Source organism: Aythya fuligula, chromosome 19 (assembly GCF_009819795.1).
Source record: "Aythya fuligula isolate bAytFul2 chromosome 19, bAytFul2.pri, whole genome shotgun sequence".
Lineage (NCBI taxonomy): Eukaryota > Metazoa > Chordata > Aves > Anseriformes > Anatidae > Aythya > Aythya fuligula.
Genome location: NC_045577.1, coordinates 4,999,571 through 5,011,683, shown reverse-complemented (window position 1 = coordinate 5,011,683; position 12,113 = coordinate 4,999,571). Strand labels below are relative to the sequence as shown.

Below are 12,113 nucleotides of genomic sequence, written 5' to 3'. Positions count from 1 at the left end.
CGAGCCCCAGCGCCACTTTTCAAGGCCGGGGGGGGGGGGCGGGGGGGAACAATCCATTTTGCCAAGCGCTCATTTAAAGCACTTAGGCAATTATACACTTAAGATTAGCGTTAATAATTCACCAGCCCGGCGGCTGGCCTCCCCCCCCCCCCCCCTCCACTCGCGCCCGCCCCGCGGATGCCGGCGGTGGGGCCGGGGCCCTGAGTGGGGGGGGGTACGGGGTGTGTGTAGGGGGGGGAACCGAGCCCCAACCCCGGGGTCTCCCCATAGGGACCCCCCCCCCCCTCCGCCTCCTCCCCCTGCCCTCGGAGGGGAAGAAAGGGCCGGCGGAGGCGTTCAGTTTGTAAAGAAGTTTATTTCCACATTTAAAAAAGGGGGAGCGGGGAGCCCGAGAGCCGCCCCCCCCCTCCCCCCACACACCCCACCACCGGACCCCCCCCTCCCTACCCCGGCCGGGCCGGCCCCGGGATACAGACTGACAAGCATCACTTACACAAATACGCCCTCAGGGTTCACAAATAAATAATTCATATACATTTTGCGCACGGTATTTACAGTTCGCCGCTTTTTTGCGGGTGCGGACGGCCCAAAACCCGCTGCCCCCCCCCACACACACCCCGCCCAGCCCAAGGGTCCATTCCCGGCTGTGGGGCCGGGGGAGGCGAGGAGGGGGCTCCCCGGAGCCGGGGTGGGGGGGGCTCAGGGGAAAGGCAAAGCCCCCCCCCGAGTCCGGGAAGCCCCCCCCGGGCACCCCCTGCCCGTGTTCCCGGTGCGGGTCGGGGGGGACACACACAGCAGAGCCCCCCCTGCCCTTGGGGGGGGCCCAACGGGGCAAAGCGGGGCGGGGGCAGCTCTGGCAGCCCCCAGCCCTGCTCCTTGCATTCATCGCGTATTAAAAAAGTGTGGGGGGGGGGGGGCGAGGGGGAGGGAGGGAGGGAGTCTCCTTTATATATATATATATTTATATTTGTCGCTTGCTCGTGGCCCCAGGGGTGGGCTGGCCCCCTCCGGTCCCCCCCCGGACCGGGGTTTGCGGCGTGGGGGGGCGGGGGGGGTTCCCGGGAGGCCGGGGCTCACCGGGGCTGCGCGGCCCGGGGCAGGACGCCGGGCAGGGGGGGAAGGGGAGGGGGGGGCTCGCTGCCGCCCTGCAGTCCGTGGATGAGGATGCGGGGCACCAGGGGTCTCTGGAGGGCCGGGGGCGGCGCGCTGGGTCCGCGGTACAGGTAGAGGGCAGCGCCGGGGTCCAGGTTGGAGACCAAGCTCTGCGGGTAGAAGTAGGGCGAGGGGAACATCCTCTGCAGGGCTGAGTAGTTGCCGGCCTCGGCCAGCAGCTCCAGGCCCACCGCCGTCTGCCTTTTCCACTTGGTCCTGGGGGGGGACAAGCCGAGACAGGGGGGCGAGGGTGGTGGGGGATGCTCCAAAGGGCGCGCACGGGGTTTTGGTGAGCCCCCCCTCCTCCCGTCCCCCTTGCGCAGTCCCGGTGCGCGCTGCTGGACCTCGGGGATGGGATGGGATGGGATGGGATGGACTGGGATGAGATGGAATGGGGTGGGATGGGATGGGATGGGACAGGGCCGTCGTCCCCATTAGCGGGGCAGCAGGACTTGGCTCCCCGGTGTCCCCACGCAGCCCCGGGTTTGGGTTTGCCCGGCGGCCACTGACTGGGGCCCGACCCTTGGGCACCTTCCGAGCCCCTTCCCGGGCTGGGAGCTGCAGGTTGCAAATCCCAAACCCCAAACGCTCCCTCGTGGACGCACAGCTCCGCCGGGCAGCCCCCCCCAACCCGTGCTGGTCCTGCTCCGGGACCCCCCCCCCCGGGCCGGGGCTGCCGCGGGGGGCAGCGCTGGGGGGCTTTCGTTTGAGGTTTATGGGGTGCGGGGGTCTGTGTCCGTATTCCTCTGTATCTATCTCTATTTCCCTGTATCTGTATTTCCCTCTATCCATATTACTCCATATCTGTATTTCCCTGTATCTATATTCTTCTGTATCTATATTCCTTGGTATCTCTATTTCCTTGTATCTATATTTCTCTGTATTTGTATTTCTCTCTATATTTCTCTCTATATATTTTTGTCTATCTCTATTTCTCTGTATCTATATTTCTCCGTGTCTATATTTCTCTATATCTATACTTCTACCTATATTTCTCCGTGTCTATATTTATATCTATTTCTGTGTCTATATTTCCCTGTACCTGTTTGTGTGCACACACACACACAGAGCCCCTGCCACCCCCAAACCGCCCCGCGGAGCGGCCGGGTTTTGCAGCCCGGGAACGGGGCTGGAAATCGGGGAGGGGGGCGAGGGCTCAAACCGGGGGGGGAAGGAGAGGAGAGGACCAGGGGGGTGCTGCCATCCGCTGCCCCCGGTCCGCAGGGGGGGGCAATGGTCGGCTGTGGGCACCCCCGGCTAAATCAATCGAAGCCACCAAACGGCTCCGGCCCTTTTGCAGTTTTGTCGCTGAAGCGCTAAACCTATTTCCCCCAGTAAATTATTCATCATAATAATAATTGTGTAATTACTGTAAAGGCCGTTAATTATTGATGCCCAACGCAGTAATTGGTATCTATTATTAATGGCCCGATGTGTTATGCTGCTGTGTTTAGCTGGATGCCCCGTGCTCCCCTCACTCGCTGGGGCTGGGGGGCACCGATCGTCCCCTGGCCCGGCCCCGTGTCCCCCCCCCCGGAATTTGGGATGGGGGAAAAAAGCCCCGGGGGGGCTGCAGGAAGCTGGGAACGGGGGAAACGGAGGGGATCGGGGGGGCCCGGAGCGGGGCTGCGGGGACAGGATGGGACCGGGCGCTGCGGGCAGGAGGGCAGGGGGAATTTTTACCTTCTGTTCTGGTACCAGGTTTTCACCTGCGTGTCGGTGAGGTTGAGGGAGGCCGCCAGCTCCATCCTGTCCTGCACGCTCAGGTATTTTTGCCTCTCGAAGCTGCGCTCCAGCTGGGCCAGCTGATGGTCGGTGAAGGCGGTGCGGGCTTTGCGCGGCTTTTTCAGCCGCACCGGGGGGCTGTCCCGGGAGCTGGAGATCTCCCGGTCCCCTTCTTCTTTCACTGGGCCGACAGGGAGGAAGAGAGGCCAGGTCAGGGCAGGCAGGGAAAGGGAAAGGCTCAAAAAGGGGCCGAGCCCCCGCCGCAATAAGCCGGAGGAGAGGGGCACGGGCACCAAATCGGATTCACGGCGCGGTTGCTCCGCACCCCGATGTGGTTTAACTCGGGGGGGGGCTCGCAGGGACCCCCGCTCGGACCCGGCCCTTTTCACCCCGACGGCTGCAGGGGGGCAGGATCCGGCCCCTGCGCGTCCCCCCTGCTCTTTCCCTGAGCCTTCTGCCTGGCTTTGCACCCCCGACACCCCACAGCTTTCTTGGTGCCCGGGCGTTTCGTTTAGTTTAGGATTTGTTTTTCCCTCTTTTTATTTTCTCCCCCCCACCCTATTTTTTTTTCTTTTTTTTTTTTTCTTTTATTTTTTAAACCCAAAACAAAACCAACCCCAAATAAAGACGGGGAGGCCGAGTTTTTGGAGAGGAAAGCCGCCGGGCTTGGTGCCTCTTCTTCCCCCGTGCGGAAAAGTCTCCGTCCTCCCGGGCTGCTGCCGGGGCCGGGACTCAGCCTCCCTCTCCCGAGGTTCTCAACGAAATCCTGGGGAAGCGGCCCCGATCGGGCCGGGTTTGGGCTTCAAAGCCGGCGGCGGAGGCTGGGGGCGGCGGTGCGGAGCCTGCCTGCGCCCTCCGTACCCTCGCACCGGCGGAGCGACACCGGGGTTTACACCGCGAAACATCGGAGGGGTAAAGAGCCGAGAGGAGGAAAAAAAAAAAAAAAAAAGAATATATAGGAAAAAAAAAAAAAGAAAAATATATATATTAAAAAAAAAGAAAAATATAGGGGGAAAAAAAGAAATTTATAGAAAAAAATGAAAGAAAAAAAAAATCAAAACAAACCCAAACAAATCAAAACAAACCAAAACAAAAGCGCAAAAATAAAAAGGAAAAGGAGGCCGGCGGTGCTCGCCTTCCCCACCCTCGTGGAGGAGAGGAGGAGGCAGGAAGGCTCCGGCTCGAGCCATTTTCGGCGCTGGGGCTTTGCGGGCTTTATGCTAAATTTCCCGGGGCCGGGTGTTAGCGGGGCCGGGGCCGCGTTGAACGCGAGCTGATTTCTCTCTGTAGGAAGACAATAATCCGGTTAATTGAGCCACCGGGGAGAGAAACCCTTCAACCGGAAAGCTCCGGCCGAGGAGGCAGAGCCGGGGCTGGGGGGAGGCCGCCAGCACCGGGACGGCTCCGCCCGGGGGGGGCAGCAGCGACCCCGGCCTGGGAGGACGGGGGGTGTCCGGCCGGCCCCGGGAGATGCCCGAAAGTTTTGGGGAGCTTTCTGCTCCCGGGGCAGAGGCAAAGCCGGGTTTCGCACCCCGGGAAGAAGAAAATTTACTCCTCCGGCCTCTCTCTCCCCCCCCCGGAGGCTCAGCCTCGGCTCCCCCAGAGGGGTCCCGGTGGCCGCGGGGCTGCGCTCGGTGCGGATGCGGCTTCCCCGTCCTGCTCCGCAGCTGTGCCCCGGCCAGTCCTGGCGTAAAACGAGAAAACAAAACAAAGCAAAAAACCAAACAAACAAAAAAGTCAAAAATCAAAAATCGATATTGCGGGGTTTCGGCATTTCGGCTCGGGCCGAATCCCGCCGGTTAGGCCCTGCCGCGCAGCCCCCAGGCAGTGTAAATTGGGGGCATTTCGCCCCCAAAAAGGCTCTTCCCAAAGCAGCAAAAAAAAGGTGCTGCTGGGCGCGGGGACCCGCTTCTGCCCCCCCGGTACGCGGGGATTTTAAAGCCCGTTTGCGCTGTGATTTTTCCCCCTATTTCAGGCAGTGTTTTTCCCCCTATTTACGCAGTGATTTTTCCCTCCTTTCAGGCGGTGTTTTTGCCTCCCTTAAGCGGTGTTTTTCCCTCCTCTAAGCAATGTTTTTCCCCTCTTTAAGCAGCGTTTTCTCCCGTTTGAGGAGGAATTTCGGCGCTGCCTGCGGTGCCCCGAACTGAGCTGAGCGCTCCCGCTCCGTCCCTGCCTCCCTTCTCCCTGCTCCGGGCGGTTTTGGGAAGGGGACAAAGGCGAGAGAATTAGGGGAGGATGTTCAGGAACCGAAAATAAAACCCGAAGAGAGGGAGCGCGGCTGTTTTCGATCCCGGCCCTTCCAAACGGCGGAGCCGAGCCCCGTGGTTCTCTCCCCGCATCCTCCCGCAGAGGCCGGGGCCTCCCGCGGGGCGCGGAGGTTTTTTTTGGGGCAGTTTTCCTCCCTCTTCAGCCCGTTCAGAGGCTGCTCCGAGAGGTCCTGGGGGGGGGAGGGACGGGGACATTTGCCCTATCCCGTTCCCCAGTTCCTGCCAGCACCCCAAAATCCAGCGGCCCCCCACGGCCTCCCCTTTCTCCCCCAGCCTCGGCAGCTTCGCCTCCCCCTGCAAACATTTTTTTTTTTTCTGGGTGAAAGTTATCATTATATTTTTTTTTTTCGGGCATGTTGAAAGCGGGATGGACGAAAGCTGCCGGGATAACCTGCTCCGGGCTGGGGGGAGAGCCCCAAACCCCAAACCTCCCGTGCTGCTCCCCTGCCTCCTCCCGGCCCGGCTGCCCGAGGGGAGGCCGGGCAGAGGCTGCGAGGGGCCGGGGAGGCCGAAGCCCCGGCCCGGGGCGAGCCGCAGCCCTTTCAGCCCCGTTCCCCGCCGCGGCTTCAGCCCGGGGCTCGAAATAATCCGAAATAATACCCGGGCTAATAACGCTGATACGAACCCAATCAATTCCCGCCGACTTTTCTCTTTCGTTTGTTACCGGAGCAGGGGAAATACCGGGTAAAATCCGTGTTGATTTTATTATCGTTTCTATTTTTTTTTTTCCTTGTGTTTTGCCCAGGCAGAAATCCGCCCCCGGCTCTCGGCTCCGCTTTCCCCGCGGGCAGGCGCGGAGGACCCGGGGCGAGCACCCGGAGCATCCCCCGGGCGTTTTTTTTGGAGAAAGCACGAAGCGCCCCGGCCCCTGCCACCGCACCCAGCCCCTCCGATCTTTTCCTCTCCAAAGTTTTCCCGACTTGGTGCCGACCCCGCGCTCATTTCGGGAGCCACCGGTGCCGCCACCCCTCCGGCCCCGGGGCGCTCCCGGCGCGTTTTGAGGTTTCGGGGCCAAGATGCCCTGAAACACCCCCCCCCAGGGCCAGCGGCTCTTTCTTACCTTTGTACTCGGAATCCGAGGAGGAGCTGCTGGTGGTTTTTTCCATTTTCTCCCTAAAGTCCTCGCCGGGTTTGGTGGGGATCCTGCCCGCCGGCTCCTGCCCGCCGTGAGGTCCATTGGTACTGGAGTAAGGGGCGCAGGCTGCCAGGGGCTTGCAGTCGGCCAGGATGTCTCTGATGAGGAAGGACGAGGTGACGGTCCGGGACTGGGAGGGAGCCGAGCCCTGGCCGGGCTGCAGATGCGGCCCCGCCGCCTCCAGGCACTCGCGGCCGGGCGAGCGGGGCGAGGGGCACCCGCTGCTGCCCTCCGAGCGGGGGCTCAGCTCCAGCGGGGACCTCCCGTCGCCCCCCAGAGGGTCCCCCTTGGGCCCTGCCGGGCTCCCGGCTCGGTGCGAGAGGATGGAGTCGATCCCGAAGCCGGTGGAGCCCTCCATGGCCCCCGCAGGTGCTGGCGCTCACACGGGCATCGGCGGGGAGGGCGCGGCGGAAGAGGGTTGGTAACGATAATTAACGGTGAGAGCAACAACAACAACAAAAGGGGAAAAAAAAAAAAAAGGAAAAAAAAAAAAAAAAGGAAAAAAAAAAAGGTGAAAGGAAAAAAAAAAATAAGAGCAAAGTTCAGCCTGGGATCCGGGCTCTCCGAGGCGCCGCGCGTTACATCCAGGGCTGCTCCGTCTTCAGCATCGCGCCCAGCTGCACTCAGACAGACAGACAGGAGGGGGAGAGGGAGGCAGAGTCAAACTTTGGCCGCCGAGGGGGTGGTGGAGGTGGAGGGGGGGACGGACCCCAACCTCAGCCGGGGGTCCCGGCCCCTGCCCGGCCACCCCAGCGCTGCGCGGAGCCGCGGGGCTGGGGGCAGCCCGGGGGCTGCCAGCCGGAGGAGGGGAGGCAGCGATCGATAGTGAGGCTTCGCAGCGCCCTAAGCGCTTAATGATCCCCAAATCAACTCAGCGGGGAGGGCGAGGGGAGGGCGGAGGGGGTGGGCAGCCGTCGGGCCGCCGCGGCGCCCCCCTTTCCCCGCCAGCACCTCGGACAACGCCGGGGGAGGCGACGGTGGCGGCGGGAGGAGGGGGAAAACCGGAGTCAAACCGGAGCCGGCGAGTCAGCACCTCGAACAGCTGCCGGGCGCCGGAGTCACTCCGGAGCCGGCGCCGCTTTCAGCACCTCGGACAGCGGCGGGAGCCCCGCGCTTCCCCGAGGGGGGGGGGGGAATTACAAAATAAAATTTAAAAAAAAAAAAAAAGGAGGGGGGAGAAGAACTTGTGCCACTCCGGCTCGGCCCCCCCCCCCCCGCACCCCAGCCGTGTGAACGCGCCCATTGGCCGCCAGGCGTTTTGGGGGATGTCACTCCCCGGCGGCGACACCTTGCAGCTTGATTACCGGGAATTAATTGCCGCCCGCAGCCCCGCGCTTGCCGGGCGGTTTCCGCCCCTCTCTGCTGTCATCATCCCGCTGATGGGGCTCGTAATGGGGTGATTAGCCGCGGGGGGGCGGGGGGGGCTGCTGCTCTCTGCTCGCCTCCCCCCCCAATTAGCCGATCCGAGTGGGGAAAGTTTTGCTGGGCGTTGGGAATTATAAAAAAAAAAAAAAAAAAAAAGGAAGGGAAAGAAAAGGAGAAAAGGCAGAGCACCGGCACCCTCCGCCGAGCCGGCGGCTCCGAGCCCGAGCCGAGCCTCGGGGCTGCGAATTTCGTTGCATCCTCTGGCAATGGGCTGCGGGGTGGGGTGGGGGGGCGCAGCGCTTTTTGCAGCGCTCCTTCGGCAAAAAAAGCAGGGGGAAAGAACCGGGAAACTGCCCGGGCATCGCCTCCGCGATCTGCTGGGAAGGGACCGAGCTCGGGGGGGGATTTTTCCTGCCCTCGATGCCGATTTTTATTTGAAATAACGCCGACCTGCGCGCCCTGCCCGCCGCCGGCCCGTTCCCCCCGCAGCCTCCCTTCCTTTCCCTTCCCTTCCCTTCCCTGCCCTCCCGCCCCGTCGGGGCGTTTCGGTGCCGGGGGAGGGCTCACGCCCGGCTCCCACCTTCCTCCTTGGGGGGCCGGATCCTGCTCCTCCGGGGCTCCCTCGGGGGCTTTTCCTGGGGGCCGAGCCCTCGCCGTGGAGCTGGGGAGAGAAAAAAAAAAAAAAAAAAAAAAATCCCGTCCCCAAGCCGTGGGCGTGCGGCCGCGCCGTGCCTGGTTCTTTCTCAAATCCTCGATTTCTTCCTTTCTTTTTTTTTTTCCCCCCTCGCGGGCCAGGCAGCTGCATCTTGTCCCCCTTCCAAAGCCGCCCTCGGCCGGCAGCTTGGAGGCGGTGGGAGCGGGGAGAGCCCCCCCCGGCCGCCCGGCTGCCAGCTGTCGGGCAGCGGCGCAGGCAGGGCCCCAGCACCTCGGCCCCGAAGGGCTCGGGGCTCTCCGGGCTCGGGGCAGGGAACAAAAGGAGCCTCCGGGGGGACAAACCCCGGGACAAAATCAGCCTCGGCCCCTGCCCTTGCCTGCCCCCAGCCCGGAGGCGCAGCGCAGCCGGTGTGGGGGGGGAATGGTGGGGCTGGGGGGACACGGGGGGGCTGCTCGTCCCTCCCTGTCCTGTCTGCTGGGGGCTCTGGGGGCTGTTTCGGGCTGGTTTTGCAGCATCCGCGTCTCCCGGTGGGGCTGGAGCAGAGCAACAGATGCAGGAACTGGTCCCAGTGGGAAATGGGGCAGGGACCCGCTGGGGTCCCAGCTCCGCAGTGGGACTGGGCTGGCTGCCGGGGTCTGGTGCTCCCCCCACCCCATCTGAGCAGCACGGGATGGAGAGCGGCTCTGGGATCAGGACCGGCACCGGTTTGCGGCCAGGAATGGGACCAGGATGGAGTTGGGAGTGGGGTTGGATTCAGGATTTGGATGAGCCATGCCGAAGGACCAGGTTGGGCTGGTGGCTCTGCTGCTCCGCTTCCTCCCCTTGAACCATGCAGCTGCCTTCAAGCAATCACGAGAAATGTTACTGATCAGACTCACTCTGATGCTGTGCAAGGTTTTGGGGTGCAGGGAGGGGCCCAATCCTCACGCCGAGCAGACCCTGCGTTGTGCTGTCCCTAGCCAAGGCCCTGGGGACAGGGACTCACTGCAGGGCCACGTGTGGGGTCCCAGCAGCTACAGGGGCACCCACACCTCTTGTCCCCATGCTAGTGTGGATGACATTAATCAATATGATTTCTAAATATTATTTTATATTATTATTAATAATATTTTAATGTATCACTTAATATTATTAATTAATATTATTAATATTATTATTAAATCATTTTAGAACTGAACTCCTCAAGGCAGAAGCATGCCCCATTTTACCCATATGCAGAGCCCCCCTCTATCAGTTCAAAACTCATTAATTCCGGTTGTCACTTTGGGTGACTTTGGTCACACAGTTCTGGTGTCTACACTGGGCGCACGTTTCCTCCCTTGGTCCATCTGAACTCTGCACAAACCCTGGGGTACGTGAGGAAGTGTTGGGCCTCGAAGGGCTTAAATCCTGTGCTACACCACACAGCTTCATCCTGGCAGCCCCAACTTAGGAGCAGCCTTGTGCACAAGAGCTGGGCTGATGGAGCGATGGGGCAGGCTGCCTCTGTCTCCCACTGGCCGTGTGCCCCAGGTGATGCCTGCTGCTCTCACTCCACCCCAAGCCCTTTCCTCCCACCCCAGCTCCTCCAGAGCCGTGTCCATGAGGGCTTCCCAGTTTCTGAGCCGGCTCCATCCTGGAGGAGGGGCTGCGTGCTCCTGGGAGGGAACAGAGCCCGCAGCGTGAACAGGGTGGGCTCCACGCTGCCCTGCACGTGTGTCCCCGCTGCACCTCGTTCTGTGGGGGGATGTCCCAGGAGGGATGGGGCCTGCTGGCCACGGTGGTGCCTTGGTGCTGTGGGCAGGGCACACCCCACCGAAATGGAGCAGGGAACCAGAGGTGTGGTGCTCCACTCGTGTGTTTGCAGGATTTGGCTCTTCCAGCCCCAACAACGTTTCGTTTTGATACAAAACAAATGTAGCTGCCCTTAAACCCATGTCCTAGACTGCTTTTGTTCACAAACACATGAAGGCACCAGGGCAGAGCTCCCTGATGCCATGGTCATCTCACCAGGTTGACTCAGGGGCACTAGTGCCTTTGGAGTCAGCTGGACACCTCAGCTTGTGGGGCGCTGCTGGCAGTGGGGTGAGGCTCTACTGGCACCTGACACGTCCCTGGGTTTGGCTCTGGGGGCTTGGGGTGCAGGCAGAGCCCCGATAAGGCCAGGACCTCCAGGGGTCGGAGGGAAAGGATTGCTGGGCTGCAGCCCTGGCTGTGGCAAGGGTGAGCCTGGAAATATCTGGTGGGGGGCAAAGCAGTACCCTGAGAGGGTCTGGTGGAGGAAGGAAAATGCTTTGGGGCTGTGCTGGGCTGTGCTGGGCTCTGTTCCGAATTCCCGTCCCAGCCCAGCCTGGGCGCACGGCGAAGGAGGGCGCAGGGAGGGATGCTCGGCAGCGCCCGGCCCCGGTGGGATGCTGCGGGGAGCGAGTGAGCGTTCCCGGGGGGAGGACAGGGGGGAAAAGGGGGCATAAAAGGGGAGGACCGGCGGCCTGAGGCTGCGGCGAGCGGGGCCGGGCGGCGGGGAGGCTGCAGCAGCGCTAAAAGCCCGTTACCAGTGGGTGTCACTGCAGGACAAGCAGCGTCCGGACCCGGGGGCGGCGGGGCCGTGCTGGGGCCGAGTCCCGGCGGCCCCGGGATGAGGACAGGGACCGGGACCGGCCCTCACCGAGGCCGCCCAGGCCCGAGGCTGCGAGGTTCGGCCCTCCTGGGGCCCCAGCACCGGGTTTTGGGGCGCTGCGAGGCCGCTCGCCAGCCCCTGTTGCAGTCTGGCTTTGTGGTCTCTGCTGCTTTTTTGGACCCGTCCTGGAGAAGCAGCAGGTCTGCGTGGGCTTGGTTGCAGCGTGCTCGTTTGGCAGCCACGCAAGTGGCAAAAATAAAAAAAAAAAAACCCAAAGCCCATCTCGCTGCGATGCTCCCTGCCCTGCGCACAGCCCCAGAGACCCGCAGGGCTGCCGCAGGAGGGCTCGGCTGCTGCTGGAGCTGAGCTGGCAGCAAGGGAGACCTCGTGCCTGGGTTGCTCGCCCACTCCTAACCAGTGCCATTTTTAGCAGGACACGGCGTTTAAAGCCCGTCTCTCTCTCCCTGGGGAGGACAGAAAGGTCTCCTGTTATAATCCACTTCTGCCAGCATGGCAAACCCTGCTGTTACCCTCCTAGTTATTTCACACGGGCTTTATTTAGATGCCTGTGCTAAAAAGAGGGAACCACATAGCAGGGTTTCCCTGTGTGGAGCAGGTGACTTCTGTCCTCCCTCAGCTCAGGTGCAGGCAGGGAGGAGTTTGCTGCAGCTGCTCTCCCTTAAAAAGGGCAGGGTGAGCCTCAAACTGCCCTAAGGAGGGTGCTGGGGATGCCTGAGCAGCTGGTGTGGAGCCCTGCTTGTCCTGGGAAAGGTAAGAAAAGCTGCTCCTGCAGCTTGCTTTGTTCTTGTGTTTCAAGCAACACCATTTAACGTCATGAAGGGTTCTGCTCCTTGAGGTCTGGGTCTGAAAGTTTGGCTGGAGATTGGGTGCGGGGAGAGCCCTGGGCTCAGGAAAGTTTCTGGAGCCTTTTGTGCCCCCCTGGCTGCTGTGGGTCTGTGTAGGAGCATGTAGGAGGCTGGGCTGAGGTGTGCAGGACAAGGTCACGTCCACCTCCTCCTGCAGTACTTGGTGCTGTGCTTGGGGTGGTCTGGGACAGTGGATCTCACCTTGTGGCATGGCCCTGAGGTGCTCAGCCTGGTCTGGGGTGACCATGGCTGAGCTCTCTGAGTGAGAACAGGGTGCTGAATGCAAATGCTGAAAGCTAATGTTAGACTTAAATGTCTCCTGGTATAATCTGGAACATGATAACAGATGTGA

General features: G+C 61.9%; 1 protein-coding gene across 1 annotated transcript; it reads right to left on the bottom strand.

Moving 5' to 3' along the window:
• Positions 1–1,073: 1,073 nt before the first annotated feature.
• BARHL1 (BarH like homeobox 1) lies at positions 1,074–6,637 on the bottom strand. Its single transcript, XM_032200589.1, has 3 exons — positions 6,205–6,637; positions 2,836–3,058; positions 1,074–1,368 (listed from the first exon to the last, which is right to left on the bottom strand). The coding sequence occupies exons 1-3, from the start codon at positions 6,635–6,637 to the stop codon at positions 1,074–1,076; spliced, it is 951 nt and encodes a 316-aa protein (XP_032056480.1).
• Positions 6,638–12,113: the final 5,476 nt, after the last annotated feature.